The sequence below is a fragment of the Abrus precatorius genome, unplaced genomic scaffold (assembly GCF_003935025.1).
Source record: "Abrus precatorius isolate BTA unplaced genomic scaffold, Abrus_2018 Scaffold10, whole genome shotgun sequence".
In the NCBI taxonomy this organism is placed as follows: domain Eukaryota; kingdom Viridiplantae; phylum Streptophyta; class Magnoliopsida; order Fabales; family Fabaceae; genus Abrus; species Abrus precatorius.
The window spans coordinates 6,790,411-6,811,504 of NW_020874292.1; the positions used below are offsets into that span (position 1 = coordinate 6,790,411).

The following is a 21,094-nucleotide window of genomic DNA, read 5'->3' on the forward strand; positions in this document are numbered from 1 at the left end:
TTTTGTTTCTGTTTTTTTTTCATTCTTCCTTATCTCTCTTTTATTCTTTTTCTTAAGAATAGGTATTGTATCAAAGGCTAGGTATTGTATCCTCCAACGACCTCTAATAGTCGGCGGCTAGAATTGGATCGAAAAGCAAAGCTTGGTTCGAAGGTGAAGGACACAGAGTAGACTAGAAAAGGTTTGAAAGGCTTTGGTTTAGAACGGTTCAAAACAAAAGACAAAGCAAGGATTTCATGGGTAAGTCCAGGTTTAGAATCCACATGGGGAAGGGAATGATCTGGGGTGATAGGCATTCTAGAGAAAGCCTTTTGAAAGAAAAAGCATATATATAGAAGCAAGGTAGCTTGCTTAGGGGATCAAAAAGCTATTTAGCGTGAAATTCAAATATAGACAGTGTTCCGTTAGCTATCTTTCATTGTAACTATATAAGGGTCTAACTATAAGTAAGCTTCACCCCTCTCCTTATCGTTTGAGTTACTGACAAAACTTTCTTCGCTCCTTCTCTGTAGTGGTGGAATAGAAAAAGGAAGGCGCTTCCGAGCTGCTTTCTGTTCAGATCCTTCTCTTTCTCTGTTTTGGCGACTCCATTATCCTTCAGTTGGTTCGAACGCGACCGTGGTTAGTTGGTTTCTACTTACCTTTGATTTCCATTCCCTGCTTCATTATTGAATTTCTTATATCGCTATTAGATATTCTAAATCGTGAATGATTATTGTTTGCTTGTTGGGTATGCGGTTCATACGAACTGCACTTTCGATTTAGTTTTCATGTGTAACCAAACTATACGTGGGTAGTGGGCTTGCATAAGACACAAACACAAACAAACTGATGCACTAGTGAGCACTTAGTTAAAATCCCGATTTGAATGGTAAAATCCTACTATCTTATGATTTTGGAAGTCCCACCGATTTAAATCGTGTACAAAATCCTGAGTCAAGTCGTTTTAAAATCCCGATTTAAATCTTAAAATCCCTCAAATCGGGATTTCACGATTTAACTTGAATTTTAAAAATTGCTCACAAAGTATCTTTTGTTGAACCTTATCATCGCAATTGACGCCTCTTTCATATATCTCCTTTATATGGAATTCAGTTTGTCTCTAGCAGCTTTGAACCCTACCGTTGTTGTCAACATTCAACAGTCCTCCAGCGCGGGCATGAGTGCAGCCTGGTCTGCAACTAAACCCCAGCAGTGTTCAAATGTTCTAAGTTCAAGTCTAGTGCTGCGGTTCTTGCATTTCTGTTCTGGTCTATATTTTATTCATGTCGATGCATTACATTTGTATGGAATAGATTATGATTTGTGAGTGATACTTTGTTTAAGTGCTTTAACTGATTTGAAGGTTTTTTTCCCTAATTTATGATATTTTATATGAATTTATATCATATATATGAATCTTATAAAATCTTACGATTCGATTTACGATTTTCACTCTCTTTTATAATTTAAAGTAAAATCTCGATTTTAACTAACTTGATGGTGAGGATGGACTGAGGAGGGTGCTTTTTACCTGGCATCTAATATAACCATCGTTGGTCTATTCTCTGTTCTCCTATTGGGTAATGTGTGAATATTTTGATGTGAATCTTATTGTATCACTCGCTTTAAGTCTTTTATCCTTTTTATGGTTGAAATAATGTACTGCCATTTGAAACCTAAGCTTATAGGTGCTTCTGAATATGCATGGTTGAATAGAATATATAATACTGAGTTAGCACATTTTCCTCTATCTTTCTTGGTTAGTCTGTTGAGCTGCCATTTATGAATTGTGATATGCAGAGTTCAGCAAGAAACCTTGGCAACTAGAAAATTAGGGTTTCAGGTGGCCATGAGAGGTGGAAGGAAGAATTTGAAGAGGGCAACAGAGGAAAAGCATGTAACCCTGCAAGATGGGCAAAGCATCATGCAGGTGGTGTCTCTTCGAGGCTCCAATCTTATTGAGGTATTGCTTTCCTAGTTCTATGCCTTACATCTTTGCCCTTTTATTTTGACTGAGAAATATGAGGTGAAACTTGCAAATTTCAATAGAGATATAAATCAATGATTTGAAAGTTTGCATCTACCAAAAAGAAGTAAAATTACATCATTAACAAGGAAAAAAAATACTGTAGTTAACCAATACAATGGTTGTAAGTGCTACCCTAGTAGTAAACAAAAAATTGGTAGTTTGGTACTTTTGATTACTTAAAAAGCAAATTGTTTCCAATGATATTGCAAGGATTGCCAGTGTTTTTATCAGCTTTCAAGAAAGAAAATAGAACAAAAAAATGTACGGGAGAAAAATATAGTGGTTGTTTTATAGGCATGAAAAACATTAAATTAAATTAAATTAAATTAGGCTATATAAGTAAACAACCCATTACTGTGTTTCCATAGTGATGTCTGAAGGTCATGATGCATGTGGTAAGAAATCATTATCTCTATTCCTTGCCAAATTTCGGAAAAAGTAGAGATGGAAAAAATGAAAACAAGACTATGCTAATTCTGTTAAAATTAGGTTACTCAACGTAAACAACATATTCCTTTTTGCACAGGAAATGTGTTACTTGTGTATATAGCTCCTTTTTTATGTTTCCATTTTTATGTCTGCAGGTCATGGATGCATGTGGTGAGAAATCCTTAGCTCTATTCCCTGCTAAATTTCAGAAAAGCATGTGGATTAAACGAGGTTTGTCCTAATTTAAGATGCACTTCAATACTTATTGTTTTAATTTAAATGTTACTCAATATATGTTATTTTGTATTTACTACTTTTTATAAAGAAAAAACTTAATGCTTTACTGAAAATGGTATTATGTCTTTGTCCAGGTGACCAAATGATTCAGTGTTACCATTGTTGATTTTCTATTTATAGTGAAAGCTAGCTAGCTTTTTTCACTCAAACCTGTGCTTGCTTTGTTGTTCACGAATTAGAAAATTCTTAGCTAATTATGAATTTGTTGATATAGATTATGAAACTATTTATTTAGAAGTCATGTCAACTCCACCAAACTGTTTTGTCAAACAATCAGTGATCATCAAACTTGAACATAATTGTTGTGTGTACTGCTTGAAAATTGATTGTGCGTTATTTGCATGACCTGACAGGGAATTGGCTAACGAAACCGTCTATTTATTTATATTTTATGTTACTCCAACCCATCTGCCAAAGAATTGAATTGAACTGAGCATCAGTTTGAAAATTATTTTTTTTCTTGGTCTGCCTCTACATTGATCAACCAAAGAATTGTTTTCTCAATGCTGCAGGGAGCTTCGTTGTTGTTGATGATAGTGGAAAGGAAAAAGCCCTTGAATCGGGTAGCAAGGTTGCTTGTCTTGTTTCTCAAGTTCTTTTCTATGAACAAGTTCGAGCACTAAAGAAATCTCCGGATTGGTGTGTTATTGTTTCTAGCTTTGATTTATATTATATTTACTTGCTTTGGGTTCCCTTAAGTAATCATATATTCAGTTTCTTAATTGAACTTGGATATATGATCGCATCTAATGGTATCCATATCCAAGGTATCATATACTCAACTTTTTCAATCATTTCTTCCATATAGGCCTGAAAATTTTAAGTCTGCAATGGTAGATGATTCATATGAAAGAACCACCGCCCAACAAGAGAATGAGATGGACGCGAGCGATGATGATGGACTACCTCCATTGGAAGCCAATACAAATAGGATGAGACCTTTTGAGTTGCAAGCTGATGCAGATTCAGAATCTAGTTCAGATGCGGATGATGAATCATAATATAGTTAGGCTGCCATATATATATGAATGATTACATTCAACTGACAATGTATGTTAAAGAATGTTGTCCCATCTGTGTGCTGATTCCTTCAGCTCTCAATTAAAAGAAATGAATTGAATTTGCCTAATCAAATTAGAAAACACAGACGCAGCTGAAATCATTCGTTTGATTGTCACTTAGGATTCTGCCTTTTTTGGTGGGAACGGTAAGGACTACTAACAAAGGGATAAAATAAATTTAAATTAAGGACTATAAAAACTTAATTTAGAAAGGACTAATGTCCAACATAAAATTCACTGGTCGCGATAGGGATATTTTTAATACAACTAATGTCTAAAATACAAGATATATGGATACTATCTACATGAGAGGTATTATAGGATTAGTTCCGACATTTATTTTTATTTTTATTTGACTTCAAATTTTAATAGGATAATTTATTTATATTTAAACTTAATTCGATTAAGTTCTAATAATATAAGATAAACTTATTCTACGGGCATAATATATTAATCATAATATTCTTTATAGTTAAATTATAGAATTAAAAAATATAAAATCTAAGTATATTTTATAATATATACGTTAATAAGGATTATTCATTAAGTTAATAAATTTGATTAATTATAATTGTTGAAAAAATATAAGTTTTAAAAGAACTAGGACAAGAGTGCAATCCAGATTACACGAAGTATAACCTAAATTCTTCTTTAAAATGCATCAAGTTTAATGTCTAAAACTTCTACTTTCTAAAATTAAATTCAAATAAAAAAGGCTTATTGTGCAGGAGCTACAACAATTCTCATGTATAGGCTATGTTAAAATGACGAAAATTATAAATTTGAATCATAGAATAGTCAAAATTAGAAGTTAATGATCTCGTGACCACTTTAAAAAGTCATTTTTTCTTCTTAACCTTGACCATTTAATAAATAAAATTTAATGTTCTATATTTATTATTTTAACTTGAACAATAATTTATTGTTCTCACTTAAATTATTTTTTAACGTGAGAGATAAATCATAATTAATTGATCTAATCATGAATAATTAAGATTACAATATAATGTAATATTTTAAAATGATCATGTTAATTTTTTTAGAAGTTAAAGACTAAATATTATTTTATATTTTAATAAATAATGTGGGTCCATCCGTATTTAAATGTGGCTCAAGTATTTGAGTCAATAATTAGAGACCTTATAAGAAGTGTCCATCAAGCGATGAAAAGGTGTCAATGTTAAAAATGTGTCAAACTCTGGAACATTTAAAAACAAGGAAGGTATTTTTAACCCTTAGGTGATTTTCTATAAAGATATTTACTTAAAAACTTTAAAATACCCACATTAAACACTTCATACGTCAAAATCATATTTTTACAACAATCAATTTCTGTGCATGAAAGTGCATAGCACCTGCTGCAGAACTGGTGTACATAAAATTGAATTATGGAGCTAAACTGCTTCTGATACACCTGTTGCATCCAAGAAGAAACTAATAAACAACATCACATCAAGTCATCATCATGTGGATGCTGTATCACTACCTCTCAAATTCTGACAGAGAAATCCCCATTCTTGATCTTTGCAGCTTCAGTTTAAATTCAACAAACATTTAATTCTCTTGACTCAAATCATTTTCTCAACTGAGGATGAGCTCCTTACCTTAAACAGAAGAACGAGTCCCTCTTATTACTTGACTTGGCGAAGAATAACCCATCAGTAGATGAAGTGAAGTTTTTGGGGGTGTTGACAGTTTCTTAGCTACAGACAAATTGGTGGAAAAGATAGCTGATTCATCTGTCTCCACTGTAGCCTTCCTTAAACTAGAACATCTTGGAGTAATCTTCTCCTCTTTTGAAGGCTCAAATGTACCACGTGAGACACTTCTGCTATCATGTTCACTGCTATGCAACAAGGTATGAAATCGTGTCAGAGAAACTGGCTCTCCTTCTGAGGAGTAGCTTTTAGAGACAGAAAGTCCATAATCATCATAATATGAAATGGGCTCTGCAGGTGAATAATGATAATAGTTGGCATGAGCTGCTGGAAGTACATTGCTGCTACTAATCACCTCACTTTGGTCATCAACGTCACATGATGGAGGGACTATAGCATTATTTGGTGAAAAATAAACTATGTGACTTCCATGCAGTGAAAACTTGAGTACCTCTGAACATTCACCACATATCAGTTTATGACATGCCCTTTTGAAAAGGATAAAATCTGCAGGTAGCTGCAACAGCTTGAAGCATTTAGGGCAAGTGACAAATGGAGCTCCACCTGCAACTGGCCTTTGATGTCTCTTAGCCAAGTTCTTTTTCTGCCTTAAATATTTCCTTAACTCAGGAGCCCTATGCCTCTGATCATTAGATTTTGTTTCATGTCCATATACTGGTGGAAGTTTTGTGAACCATTGTGGACTTGAAGGATAAGAATGATGAGAAAAAGAGCAACAATCTAGGCCTGGATAGGACCTATGTAACTCTTCATGATGGAAAAGAACATGCGGAGGCATATCTGCTGAGAAATGCTTTTCTTGGGAACAACAATGGTAACAAGAGTGATCAACATGGTGTGCACTGCTTGTTGCCTCAGCTGAATAAGGTATCCGTGAGAATTTATTGTGCCTTTGGTGCCAGTTGACTCCATGACTACATCTTCCATTACAAGAAGGGTAATTCAAACCATGAGCAAACCTTCTTCCCTCATGAAGGTCAAGGCTATGATATGGAGAAACATGATTTCCCTTGTAAGAGACACCCTTGGACAATCTTCCATTTGTTTCTCCACTCATGTAGCGAGTCCTGTTGAGTTGATCCTGCAACTTGTGAATCATTCTCCACAGTTTCACATTCTCTTGGTGGTCCTCAAAGGAATCAGGTGAAAGAAAGCTTGTGCTGTGGTAGAGCTCATCATGTATTTGGTATGAAGAGCCACCCCTTTCATAGTGAGAATGGGAACCACTTCTCTGGAAAGGAATTTTAGGTAGAAACTCATCTCTCTTTGTTCTCATCCAACGTCTATGACCATGTCTTGTAGTCTCAAGCACTTTGTTTTGAGTCCCTCTGTTTTCTTTCATGGCATGATGCTTTGCATTGGGCAAATGTGATTGATGTTGTGTTTCAAGGTCTCTAGGTAATGCGCTATTCACAACGCCTTTACCCTTTCTGATCCTTCCCTCAGAAACACCATGCTCAATGGTGTTAGTGTTGTCAAAAGAACCTGAGTTTTGGATAGATAACCGATCACCCATTCCATCATAAGAAGAGGGGCTTCCATCATAAGCATAAGAGCTTCTATTGGTTGGAGATTTAGACAATTTTCCAACACCACTAAGCTCTGAACTGTGATCAACTATTTCTGTGGTATCTGATATATCCATAGACCTTACACAGTTGGAGCCACGGTGAACATTCTTCTGAGCTTGCTTCTGTTGTTTATTAGAAGTTACATGATTAGAAGATTTAACTTCCTCAAGTTTACCAGGAGTAACATGTAAAATGCTACCACTATTTTCTCTACTTGACCTTTTAGTAGTAGAAGCACTTTCTTTAGTGTCCACTTCAGGTTTGGCACCCTCTACAGGTGATTCGTCATTGTTGGAATCTTCTCCATCAAATGCATGTTCTGCTCCCTCTAATTCCAATCTTTCACTGTTTAGCTCTTGTGCTATATTGCTTCCAGTGATCTCCACTTCAAGGTATTCACCAACTAAAGCTGATTTATCATTATTGGCATCTAATCCATCCAATGCAGAACTTAATTCCTCCTCTGCTCCTTCTTGTAATAAGTTTCCATTATTTAAGTCTTTTGCTCCTTCTGCATCACTTCCAGTACTTTGCACCTCAGGGTTTGCACCTGCTAGAGTTGATTTGTCTTTGTTGGCATCTTCTCCGCCTGATTCAGAAATTAACTCCTCTTCTCCTTCCAAATCACCTTCAGTAATTTCCTTTTCAGATTTCACCCCTACCAAAGATGATTTATCATTATTTCCATCTTCATCCCATGCAAAAGCTGATTCCTCTTTTGATTCTTCTAGTAAGTTTTCATCATGTATCTCCTCAATTTCAGAGTGAGTTATCTTATATGAAGTTGAAAATCCTTTGTTGGACACTCTATGCCTTCTGTGTGACAATTTATAGATATCCAACTCAGTTTCCATTCCTTCATCCGAAACAATACAAGGTACAAGCTGACCCACATTGCATTCACCATTTTCATTTTGACCCTTTCCAACATTTCCATCCAAGTGATATTCTCCCGAAGAAGTAGTTGTTTTTGTCTTCAATACATTTCTAGGAGCTGCATCAATATCTTGTATACTGGATTCTGAGTTCATAGACACACTTGTTCGTTTCTTAGCTGCATGGAGAAATATGAAAGGATTTGAAAACTTAGAGTATATATTGTATAAATTTACATGCACAGGTCTGTCAATAGATTACAGCAAAGTATTTGGTTCATAAAGGGGACATAAATAAGACATTTATATCAGTCAAGCAAGGAGAATAATGAACCATATTCGAAAAAAATTATGGTTTGAAAATGTTCATTGATCAATAACATAGGTTATGGTTAACCCAAATACAAAACTAAAGCTGATTTTCTTACCTCCAACAGAATATAATTTAAAAGTAAAATGGAATACAAAAATTAGATTTTTCACCTTGAAGTGTAGTGCCACATTCACCACACTTGTACAAAACACACCCTGGAGGCTCTGGAAGAAGTAGCTGGCATTTGGGACATCTAACTACCCGAAGTTTGGGAACCAATTCACCAGACATCTTACTCCAAATATGTAACTAATTACAGTCAAAAGATTGTGTCTTAGCCACAAATTTTACTCAGAAGTGTGTCAAAGACCAAGTGGACCAAATTCAGGAAGCAAAGCTCTCCCAACACAATCTGCATAAAAAAAACAAAGAAGAAAAGTTCAGCTTAAATTATTATAGAACAATATCTGAGTTAATTATGGAAAAGGGGAAGCAGCGCTTCTTTAGAAAAGTTCTCCTTTTAACTTATTTCAAAAAGTTTTTTCACATATATTATTAAAATAAGTTATTTTTTTTATCATCCTAATAAATTTTATGATTCAATTTTTTGTTTAAGCCATCATTTAAATAGAATTTATTAAATAAACATTTAATTAAGCTACGTATTTAAACGGAGTATGATATTGAAATAATTAAAAAATGTACCAAGCAACTACAAGATAAAAACTTCTTGGCCACATTTACGAAGTTGGGAAAAAGTGATCGTCGTGAGTCTTGAATCAGTTACTTATTCTATATATAACTTTTTACTAAAGCTAGACCAACTGACAACTGCTTGATTATATGTTTTCCAGAGTAGAAAATGTTCTTTAAAAGAAACATCTTGTAAAATCTGGAAACCATGACAATAAAACTATCCATTTCATCCTCTTCTACGTACTAAGTACACAATAAAACTAAGGATCTCATTGCTTATCAATTTATTTATATGTATTATTTTTTTAATCTTTGTGAATACACGGCCGAGTCAGACAATTATGCTGCCAGACAAGTGGAAAAACGACAAATGCACATAAAAAAGAAGTTTAATCTACACTGACAAACCCACAGCATATTTAAAAAGGAGAAGACAAAATTTTTATGAATACTAAGTAACCCACAACGTAATATATATATATATATAAGAAATACATTTTTTATTTATTTATACATACTTTATAAATACACAAAAAATGTCAATTTTTTTGTAAAAAATATAATAAAACTCGTAAAATTTTGGTTGTAAAGGAAAAAAAGGGGATGACAAGTTGAAAATAAAAGATGATGAGAAGAAGCCATTGACATGTAGAATGAAGGTACCTAGCTATAGCAACCATGATCGGATAGGTGCTTGGAGCTGACAAAAAATCTGCGCAAATAATTGAACATGAAAAGCTGGAAGAGAAGAAAGAACAAAACTTTAATTGGAGAGCGCCCTGAGGGGGTGCAGAGAGATGGAAAAATGAAAATTGTGAAGATGTTAATGAGGAGAGAGGAGAGAGGAGAGGAATTTGTTGGGAAAGTGAAGAAGCTTTTGCTTTGGCGCAAAGATTACGAGGAAATTAAGAATGTGAAAGAGAGAGATTGTTGGTGTTGGTGTTGGTGTGTGGAATTTGTAAGTAAGAAACAAGAGTCTTCCATTTCGTGTTTAGAAGGGTTTGTAGTCCACTCTGACCAAAACCCACAATCACTTGGGTTTGAATTTTTGTTGTTGCGCGTTCTCTGTGTGTGTGTTTGGTGTTTTGTGAACTGAAACTACCAACGACTGGGAGGGACCCAACAACCTGGAATACACGTTCGTTCCATATTCGAATGCAAGGAAGTCAGCGCTACCATTTATGGGTCCCATCTTGTTGACTGTGCTCACATTTCTTTTTCCTTCTATTTCAATGATTAAGAAAATTTTAAATTAATTTGATTAGTTAGAGATTGTTTTTAGAAATTAAATTGATGGATTTTGAGGTTAGTTTATTTTATAGAGTGAATTAATGGTTTATAAAAAAAACTATGGAAGTTTAATCACGACACAATATCTAATTATTATTATTAATGTAGCGTGTAAAAAAAATACCATTTAATGTACTCTTTATGGAATCTATGATTTCTAATTTTTTTATAGGATACAATCACTAAGTGTGTTATTTGTCCTAATTATCAAGAACAATGATCTATTTTTAAATATATTAATTATTAAATTTATTTTATACCCCTGTTCATTTAAAATATAATATAATATTATTATATATAACAATTTTTTATTAATAAATTAGCTACTTATTTTTATTAAAAAAATAAGAGGGAATACTTACTTTATTAATATTTTTAATATTAAATATGAGATTCTTTTCTTTTTGAAAATTTGTCAAGATCCTTTTGTAAGACCTATTGTAAGTTATTTTTTACATTCTTTTTTTTTTAATACCAAAAATACCTTAATTAGAGGAAAAGTTATTAAATAGATAAAAAGAAAGTAAGACAATTTTTTTAAGGGTAATTTTAAAAAAAATTTAAACTATGGATAAGTTTAATATTAGTAATGAAAATAATAATATTTTTGAATTTTTATAAAAAAAGTGAAAAAGGTTTGACCAAAATAATAAATAAAAGATATAATTTTTTTTAAAAATAATATAAACATGGGAGAAAGCAAATAAAAAATGAGTTAGAGATTAGGTCAACCTACATAACAGAGGTGGAAAGTTTCCAAATGGGTCAATCGCCATCTGTCATTATTTGTCATTCCTCTGAATCAAAACTTCCATTCAGATTACATGACCAAAAAAGAAAGAAAAAACAATAACACGTTTTTTCTTCAAAATTTCGTTTGAATTATTCAATTAGAACCTTTCTAGAATGGACCACAACTTTATTTAAGTGCAACCATAGACCATAACCACCCTTTTTATTTAATGTAAGCAATTTTTTTAAAACTACGTATATTAGCTCAATCTAAAAATATTATGAAGCAATAGAACAAATAATGCTAATGTTTTGGGTATATTACATTATCATTTTATGATAAATATTTAAACCTTATATATACACGTGTATGTATTTTTATTTTATTTTTTATTTGATTTTTAAAAAAATAATTTTACCATGATTTTTTTAAAATTTAATGTTTTTAATTTTTAATTATAGCGTGATTAACTAATAGGTTGTATGTGTCGCTTTTATCCGCTGCATCATTAATAAAAATTAAAACCATTAAATTAAAAAAAATATTATAATAAAATAAAAATAATTAAGTGACTAAAATCAAATCTCACATAAATATAATGATAAAAATATATTTAAGTAGTATTAAAATTACATTTTTTTAATTATTTCAATATTATTGAGTTTTTTAAAATGATTTTATTATAATGTGATACCCAACATTATTAATAATTAATTTTGTAATTTAAGAAGATGAAATAAAATTATAGATAAAGTTTGAAGGCCAATAATTAAGTGTTCAAGACTCTGTCTTATATTCTAAAGTCTAAAAACTATTGAGATTTTTAAAATTAATGAGTAGCATGTGTAATATATACGTATTTTAATATATATATATATATATATATATATATATCATAAATTATTTAAAATATTTTTTAAATTATTTAATTTAACTTTATAACTATAAATAGCATGTGTAACGAAGATTTAATATAATTATAATAAATTTAAAATATAAATTATTAATATATTAAGTATTATGAATTTGATATAAATAAAGACATTTTTAGAGGTTCTAAAAAAATATATATGTTTAGAGATCTTTGCAACCCCTCACAAAATTTAGAGTTTAGAATTTAGGAGCTAGGATTAGTGAATTTTTCAGAAGTTATTAGAAATTTTGACATGTACACAGTATAATTTATAAGATTGTTTTAAGATTTTAGTTCATAGGATTAAACATGGTCTCCTTTATCCTATTCCAAAAAATAATAATATAGTTTTGTTCTTTATAAATAGGATATTGATAATGTAATTGTTTTTAAAGAAGGATTCATTCTTTTAAAAAAATATTAAAGGTTGAAAAGTCTTCAAGCTAATTAACTTTAATTTAAAGACGACATAAGATAAAATTAATTAAAATTTTACTAAAAAAATCTTTCGAAATATGGTGTTAGATAGATCTATTCAGAGATCTATTTTTTTCTTATATTTCCTCAACTTCAATGTCTATTAATTTAGACTTTTCATATGTATTAGATAGGGTGACTCTTTTATCTCCTCATGCTTTTTTGTAATATGTATGAAAATATTATTTTATTGCATCCAACATAAGTTAAATATTAGGAGTGGAATCCTTTCTTCTTAATAGAAGAGGGCTTAAACTATCTCACTTGTTTTATGTTGATGGTCTTTTTTTTTAGGCCTTAATTAATTAAATTTTTTATATAATCTATGTTTAATTCTTTTTATGATGCTTTTGGCGAGTGTATTAATAAGAATAAATTTATTATTTATTTTTCTAGTAATATTAGCTTTAAGATTAGGATTATATTTAATCAGCAACTTGTCATTAAATTCTGTAATAATTTAGAGTCTTATTTAGGTTTTCTTGTTTTTTATTTTTGAAAAACTAAGGAGATGTATTCTAATTTCTTAGATAAGATTAAGAAAAAGTTATCATATTGAAAGACTAACTCTTTTTTCTTTGTTGTTATGGTAATTATTGGTAAGACGTGTATTATGAGTATCTCAAATATTATTATGAAAACTCACTTTATCACTATTGAAATTTGTGAGAAAATGAATAAAATTTGTAATAATTTTATTTAAGGGTTTTCTCATACTTAAAGGAAGTGTTATTTAATTGCTTTGGATAAAATTTGGTCTCCTAAAAAAGAAGAGATTTAAAATTCAAAGACCTTTAACAAAGCTTATATGGTTATTATATTAACTTCGAGACTTTGAATAATGTTATTTCTTTCAGAGATCATATTTTGAATTCTAAATATAAATTTGATTTTAATTGTATAATTGATAAAAAAAAAAAACTAATTATTTTGCTGCATGGAAAGGTATTTCGAAGTTTAAGATATTACTAATAAAGGATTAAAAATTAAATTCTAGCATGATTTTTAAATTCGTGGTGTTTTTTACTTAGCTTAGTGTGCCAATTTTGTTATTCTTAAGCATTTAATTAATCTTCCTGTTGCTTGTTTTGATAAAAATACTCACTAGAATTGAGATAAAATTAAATTTAATGTTCTCAAATAAGTTTGTGATCTTATTCTAAATATTATTTTTAATTTTAATAAGATGAAGTATATTTAAATTAGAGGGAAAGAATACATAATTTAAGTACTTTTAGCAGTGAAGAATATATCTTTAAAGCATATGGATGAGTAAGCAATATTAATGTTCATAGTTATAATTGTGTTATAAAGAGGGTATATTAAAAAATGACATTATAATTGTTTCGTAAGTAAAAAATAATAATGATAATAATAAATTTAATAAAAACTATATAAATATACATGCTTGAATTTAATTGAATTTAGACACTCAATATTTCCTGAAGCTATAAATTGAATTCAACTGGTAAATATTCTTTTGGTGCGAAATAAAGGTATTTTTAGTTGACAGTCAAACACTAATATCTTTGAAGCATTATTGTTAGTATTATAAAAGTGGGATTTTTCTCGTCAACAATTTTTTTTTTTATATGCGTAACTAACTTAAAGAAATTATAATAATATATTTTTATTTATTAATTAAATTTTATTAAACAGTATACAAATTATGTGTATTTTACTTTTTTTCTCTTTAATACTATTTTTCTCTCAAACTTTTATAATTATAATAAAATTTAGCTAATAACAAAAAAAGTGTTTTAAAAAACATGTACCTAACACTTCTTCTAAGAATAATGAACCATATTTAAAATATACACCTCCCTCATGTTGAGACGTTAATTGTGCTTGTTTCTAAGAATGTCGTTCCCACTAATCTTTGAGAATTCAAACCGATTAGTTTTTGCAATGTGTTTTTTAAGTTGATAACAAAAGTTTTTGTTAATAGATTTTGCCCTTATTTGCCTTCTATTATTTGTCCTTTCCAGAGAAGTTTCATGCCTAATATAGGTGCATTGTGGATAATGTTATTACTGCCCAAGAGATTATTCATTGCATGCATTAAAAAAAATGCTTACCTTCTTTTTAAAATTGATTTTGAAAAGGCTTATGATAGGGTTGATTTAAATTTTCTTAAACTTACTCTTCATGATTTTGTCTTCCCACCCGATCTTATTATGAATTGTACCAATGCCGCTAACGTCTGTTTAAAGGGGAACAATGAGAAGTTGGACAATTTTCAACAAAAGAGGGGCCTTAGGCAAGGAGATCCCTTGTTCCATATCTCTTTTTACTTTGTATAGAGGAATTGGCCTTGTTAATTCATGATAAAGTTCAAGATTATGAGTGAAAACCTGTCAAAGTTTGCTCAGATGGGCCTCCAGTGTCCCACTTATTTTTTGCTGATGTTGCCTCTTGTTTGTAGAAGCAAAATTATCTGAAGTGTGTATCGTTCAAAGAGTATTCCATGATTTTTGTCATGCTTCTGGCCTCAAAGTAAATGTGCATAAATCTCATTTTATGAGCTCCTTTAATACGACTTCTGCTAAGGTCAGGAAATTTACAGCATCATTGGCTAACAGCACACATGTAACCTGAGAAAATATTTAGGATTTCCACTGTTAACAGGAAGGGTCAAGAATTCAAATTTTAATTACATCGTTGACAACATGAATGGAAGACTCGCGGGATAGAAGTGAAAATTATTAAATAGGGAGGACATGTTACATTGGCTAAATCTATTCTTACCTCCATTCCCATCTACTCAATACAAAATTTGTGGTTGCTAGAGGAGATCTGTGATCAAATTGATACAACTATATTGAGGTTTGTTTGGAGAAAACCTTCTTGCCATTGGGTTAATAGAGAATCTATTGCTGAGCCTGAGGCTGACGGTGGTCTTGGCATTCACAAAGCTAGAGAAACTAACATAGCTATTCTTGGGAAACACTCATGGATTATGTTGCAAAAACCTGATCATCTTTGGATTCAAGTGTTGTCTGCAAAATATTTGAGTACTCAATCCTTTTTTAAAATATAAGCTAACTGATCGATGTTCTTACACATGGAGATCGATTGCAAAAGCCATGATTAAATTGAGGGACAATTTATATTTCATGTTGCAGTTGACAATATTTCTCTCTAGTTTGACAAATTTCTTGATGATGGTATAATTTTTTGTATGTGAACATTAAGGATAGTCAACTTTTGCGGAAAGATGTTCTTGTGAATGGTAGTTGAAACTGGGGTGGCTTAACTACTTATGTTCCCATGGAATACCACAAAAAAATTTCTATGCACTTGAATGATGACATCTTTGATGAAATAATCTAGAGCTCAGTGCACAATATAATTTATTTTACAAACTCTTCCTACAAGTGGTTAATTGTTGGGCCTGCAGCTACGAATATCTACACTAAAAAATAGACATGGATTTGGAAGCTCAAAATTCCAGAAAATATAACCCACTTCATATGGCTGTGTTGTCATGACAAACTTCCAACAAATATGTTTTGAGTTTACCATCATATTGCTTTTGATTTTCTTTGCATCAAGTGTACTACGAAGTGTGAAACTTTGTTTCACCTTCTGTGGGACTACAACCACTCGCAATGAATTTGGAGGAAACTTCAAATGGCTCATATGCTGAATCATAACTTTAATGAAGTTAAGGAATGGATTCATGCCCATGCAATCTCGACAAGCGATACCTTGTTCGTGATTACACGTTGGATAGTTTACAAGGCAAGAAACATCAAAGCTTTTGAAGACAAGGCATAAATAGATTGGTACATCATCAATCAAATACAAACCTTATATGTAACTATCCCTATGTTGCATGGATACGACAGTATTTTGAAAAAAACTAAGACACGGGTATATCGATTAAAAAAATATAAAAAATTACATATAAAATAAAAGCACACAAATTTTAACATATCATATATTATATAACATAAAAGAGACATATATTTGTCCACAAAGATTAGAAAACATCTTACAATACAAATTATAATACTTAAGTTGTTTAACATGACATGACAATACTAAAACATAATTAAGAAAATCAAACTCTAATAGTGTCAATCTCATTATTTCCTTCCCCATCATTAGTGAAAATAATTGCCTTTAAATCTGGTTTATCAAGAGAAAAACTAGCAACTTCAAGAATCCCAGCACCTTTAATTGAATCTCATTCATCTCCACCAATATCCTACATTCTAGTCTCATCCTCAAAATAATTTTTACTTTTCCTTAAGAGCAGACGAAGATTTGTGTGTACAAATACTAAATCTTCAGCTCTTTTAGGATTAAGCCTATTTCTTTTCAAAGAGTGGATAAAGGAATATGTGCTCCAATTTTTTTCACAACAAGAAGAAGAGCATGGTTGTGAAAGAAGCTTCAAGGCAATGGACTGAAGTTTGGGAATTACAGCTCCATACATAACCCACATTTTTTTTTGTTTTAAGTTTCACCTATCTTGCAAAGAATCAAATTGGCCAAGCTCTTCAGAAGCACTTGAGAATTTAACAAACTCAGTAGTTGCCTCTAACCTTTCCTTCGAATCTAGAAAGTAACTTCTTAGGCACTTATTTCTCCTTATGCAAACCTCATTATCCTTATGTGGTGGAACTCGATTTGGAGCTTCCTCAAGCCATTGTCTACAATAATACCTATTATGCAAATTATAAAGTATATAAATAAGTCAATTGGAACTTGAAAGAAAAAGTAAATAAAATAAAATGACTAAATTAATTAAATTTTACCAAGGATTGAGTGAATAAGCCAAACAATGAAGAGGTGTGTAGCTTTTAGTCCATCTATCAATTAAGATGTCATAAACCACATCATAAAAGCATGAATGTTGATTCAACTCCTTACCCTCTTGTTGATATATTGCTAACTTTACTTGCTCAATCATAAAATCCTATTTCTCATAAACTAAGTAAAGACTTGGCTTATCAGTATCACAACAACGAAGCATATCATAAATGGGCTTTGTAAAACTTAGAACATAATCAACTTTATCCCACCAACTATCATTTAAAATTGTTTCTTTCACAACTGCAACCTTCTCAACATCATCCTCTTTATAGTGAGACAATTTTTCACTAATAACCATATATTGGAGATGATGCTTAATAGTTTTCAATCTTTTAAACATAATAATGGTTGAGGCAAATCTAGTCTCAGCAATTGCAAGTAGCTTCAAATGCACAAATTGATTAAATATGGCTAGTCCCATAGAATGATTCATTATAAAATTTCTAATAAAATAAGCATCATCAACAATATTACAAATCCAACTACACTCACCAAAAACAACCTCATTAATTGGTGTATTTTTTGGTGCACAAATATTTTTGAGGGCAAGATTTAAGTGTGTACAACACATGGTGTCCAAAAAATATGAAGATGGATAGATTCAACAATTGATCCAGCTGCCTTGCAAACATGAGCATTATTAGTAATAACTTGAACAACATTTTGTGATCCAACCTCATCAATTGTAGGCAAAATTAAATTAGCAATATAATGCTTGTCCTTATATTCACTAGAACTATTAATAGCTTTCAAGAACATAGGTCCTAAGTCCGAAGCTGCCATAAAGTTGACCAATGACCTTCTTTGTGTATCAATCCAACCATCAGTTACTATACTTATACCCTTTTCTAGCCAAGTATCTTTTATAGGTTGAAGTAACCTTAAAATGTGAGCCTTTTCTCTTTGTAACATACTAGTCCTTATAGCATTATAAGAAGGAGGAAGAAATCCCGAAATAAAAGTGTTTGCAGCATATGTGAATGCACTAATAAAATAAGAATTTCTTACAATATTAAATGGTAAACTTGCAGAATAAAACATTCTAGCTATTTCACATGATAAATGGTCTTTTGCCTCATTATTAAATGCCCTTCCTAATTAACTTTCAGCTCCTTTTCTTCTCTTGCTCCCATCAGCTATAGGGGGTTTGAACTTGTAGTTCCAATGGGCAAAAATACTTTCACAAACTTTGATTTTTTACTAGCCTCTCTTTCAAGTTGTTTCATCTCTTGCAAATATTCATCTGTGATAGATAAACAAGTAGTTATTCCATGTCTCTTGTAGGTTCCTTGATAAAAGTTGCAACGCTAACTTGCATTTCCTCTACCGTCTTTTTTACTTTGTAGCAAAGTTACATAACCCCAAAGAGGATTTTCACCCTCAATTGATCCCGTGGAAAATTTAATGGTCAAAGATGTCTTAGAACCACTACCAGACCCACTACTAGAATATTGTGATTGCATCTGTTACAAAATAAATTAATAAACTTGAATCACTAATTTATTTTAATTCAGATCAAGTTTAGTGTTCCTAAAATGCACATGTGGTTAATCACATTTTTAAAATTTACCTTGAAGCAAAGATGGAGAGTAGAGATAGAGAGCATAAATGAATCACAGCTGAGGATGGAAGTGATGTGTGGAAGGTTCGAAGGCTAGATGGAGTTTTGTGTAGGTTGAAGTAGAGGTTGAACGAAGGTTATGTGTGCAGGTTAGAAGTTGTTGGACGCTGGATGTTGTCACCACTATTGGACGCTGGTCGCCGCCACCGCTATTGGGTGTTGGACGCTGAACGTTGGCCGCTGCAGCTGCTGGATGCGTTGGATGCTGTACGCTGGACACTGGATTAAAGAGTTGTGATAATTCTGTAATTAAGCCCTCTTTTACAGCCCATATATTCATATTTGTCCTTTATTTTATTTAAATTTTATACTAATCTATATATTAATTGTGCAGTTTGGTATAAAGAGATCGCAAGTGGATTTTGGGCCCAAATTGATGGAAGATTAGAGCTTCGCAGCAGTCAGCACGCCCAGACCCATTCAATAAGCACGAGGGTGCTTCTAGCTCATGCACGGTCGTGCTTAAGGCCTTATAAAGTCGTGCTCATCTGCGGGAAGCCCAATTATAAATAGTTTTGAGGGTTTTCAAATCCTATAAAAGGGAAGATCTCAGGCATCGTAAAGGAACCGTTTTTTACATCTTGGCTTTGGCTCTAGAATACATCTGATCTCGTCTCTCTTGCACGGGATCCTTGACACATGCTTAGTGAGACTTGGAGCTTCAAGTGATCGTACTTGAAGACTGGGAACACATCTCATACTCTAGTTTGCTATTTCTTTTGATTATGGCTTTATTTATGATTGTTTTAGTTCTTTTCTTTAGCATGAGTAACTAAGTCTATAGGTAGGGTTATGGGAACTATTGTTCATGAATTTATGGAATTTTGATGTTTGAATCTGAATTTGATTTCTGTTTTGTGATTAGATTTTATCCTATTGCGCTTCTTTCTTAATCCTAATTAATTATATCGTCAGACGACCGTACCTCGGTTAATTAGTAGATCTATAGGGTAAAACGAGACAAAGGATTAGGTGGACCAAACCAATCTTTCTCTTCTAATCGTTATTAAATTAACAAGTTCATAGGCTTCTAAAACTTTTTTAAATTAATGTCTTGCATGACCATTGGGGATGTTGATTTAGAGAAAAGAATATTAATATTGCATGACCATTGGATATTAATAGTATTCTTATGAATGATTAATAATTATAAGGAAATCCAATTTAGAGTTAAACAGAAGAATAACATAAAGGATTGAATGAGAAAACTCATATGCCCTAGGTTCCTCTCCGATAAGTTTAATCAAGACGTGTATTGTATTCCTTACTCGTAGTTTTATAATTGATTTTATAAATTTTTGTTTTTAATTAATCTCGTTTCTTTGAAGCTTAAAGAGTTGAATTAGAAAATTCTTAATAATTAAAAATCAATCCTTATGGGACGATATTTCGGAAACTTAATTTAGAACTCTTTATTACTTCTCGATAGGTACACTTGTCTTCCGAACAAGTTGTTGCAAGTTGAGGATGATGAAGGTGCTTGAGGTTGGAAGATTGATGGAGGACAGGAGGAGTTTTGTAGAGGTTGGGAAGCACGGGTTGGAGGCTGAAATGTGGAGGGTGAACTGCAGAAATGTTGGGAGAAAGTCGGGTTGATTTTGGGCCCAAAATAAAACCTAACCTGAACTAGTTTTTTTTTCCAAAAAATTCCTTTTTCCCGTACCCATTAACGCACCCCACGTACCCACTGACGTACCCATTTTATTTTGTTTTTTGCAAAATTTTTTGGGTACATACCCAGATGTACTCGCTGCGTACCCTTATCCGATACCGGTACTTGGACGAAAATGGAGTACCCGTGCTTCAGAGAACTATCCCAAAGGTTCTATATCAAGCAATTCAAACTAGATCAGTGCATCATATATCTTGGATACTTCCTCTAGATAATTTTGTCGAAGTTAACACCAATGGGAGCTTGTATGGCAATCCAGGAGCTTTGGGATTGGGCAGACTCACCTGAGATCATCATGGAATTTGGATCCATGGGTTTTTGGGTTCTTGTAACACAATAAACCTTAATGTAGAATTATTTAGTAGATATCATGGTTTAACTCTTAGTCTAAAACTTGGATATCAGAGAGTTTTATGTGAAATTGACTCAGAGGTTGCACTAGACATCATTCGACAAACGAATCTTTGATTCCATCCTTATTTAGCTATCATCCATCACATTAAGAAATTGCTTATAAAATATCATCCATCACATTAGGGGATTGTTTATAAAAGACTGAATAGTGCGTATTCAACATACTTACTGTAAAGATAATGCTTACGTAGATTGGTTACCAAAATTTGGTGTTTCTA

The 21,094-nt window shown here is 31.8% G+C and overlaps 2 protein-coding genes across 2 annotated transcripts; one reads left to right on the top strand and one right to left on the bottom strand.

Moving 5' to 3' along the window:
• LOC113852984 (probable RNA-binding protein EIF1AD) lies at positions 1–3,867 on the top strand. The gene is made up of 6 exons (XM_027483414.1): positions 1–240; positions 513–621; positions 1,783–1,945; positions 2,596–2,671; positions 3,250–3,376; positions 3,546–3,867. Exons 3-6 carry the CDS (start codon positions 1,832–1,834, stop codon positions 3,736–3,738), a joined length of 510 nt encoding a protein of 169 aa, XP_027339215.1. The 5' UTR covers positions 1–240; positions 513–621; positions 1,783–1,831; the 3' UTR covers positions 3,739–3,867.
• Positions 3,868–5,014: 1,147 nt separating this feature from the next.
• Positions 5,015–9,988, bottom strand: LOC113853078 (protein ENHANCED DISEASE RESISTANCE 4-like). The gene is made up of 3 exons (XM_027483531.1): positions 9,596–9,988; positions 8,407–8,648; positions 5,015–8,102 (listed from the first exon to the last, which is right to left on the bottom strand). The coding sequence occupies exons 2-3, from the start codon at positions 8,525–8,527 to the stop codon at positions 5,404–5,406; spliced, it is 2,820 nt and encodes a 939-aa protein (XP_027339332.1). The 5' UTR covers positions 8,528–8,648; positions 9,596–9,988; the 3' UTR covers positions 5,015–5,403.
• Positions 9,989–21,094: the final 11,106 nt, after the last annotated feature.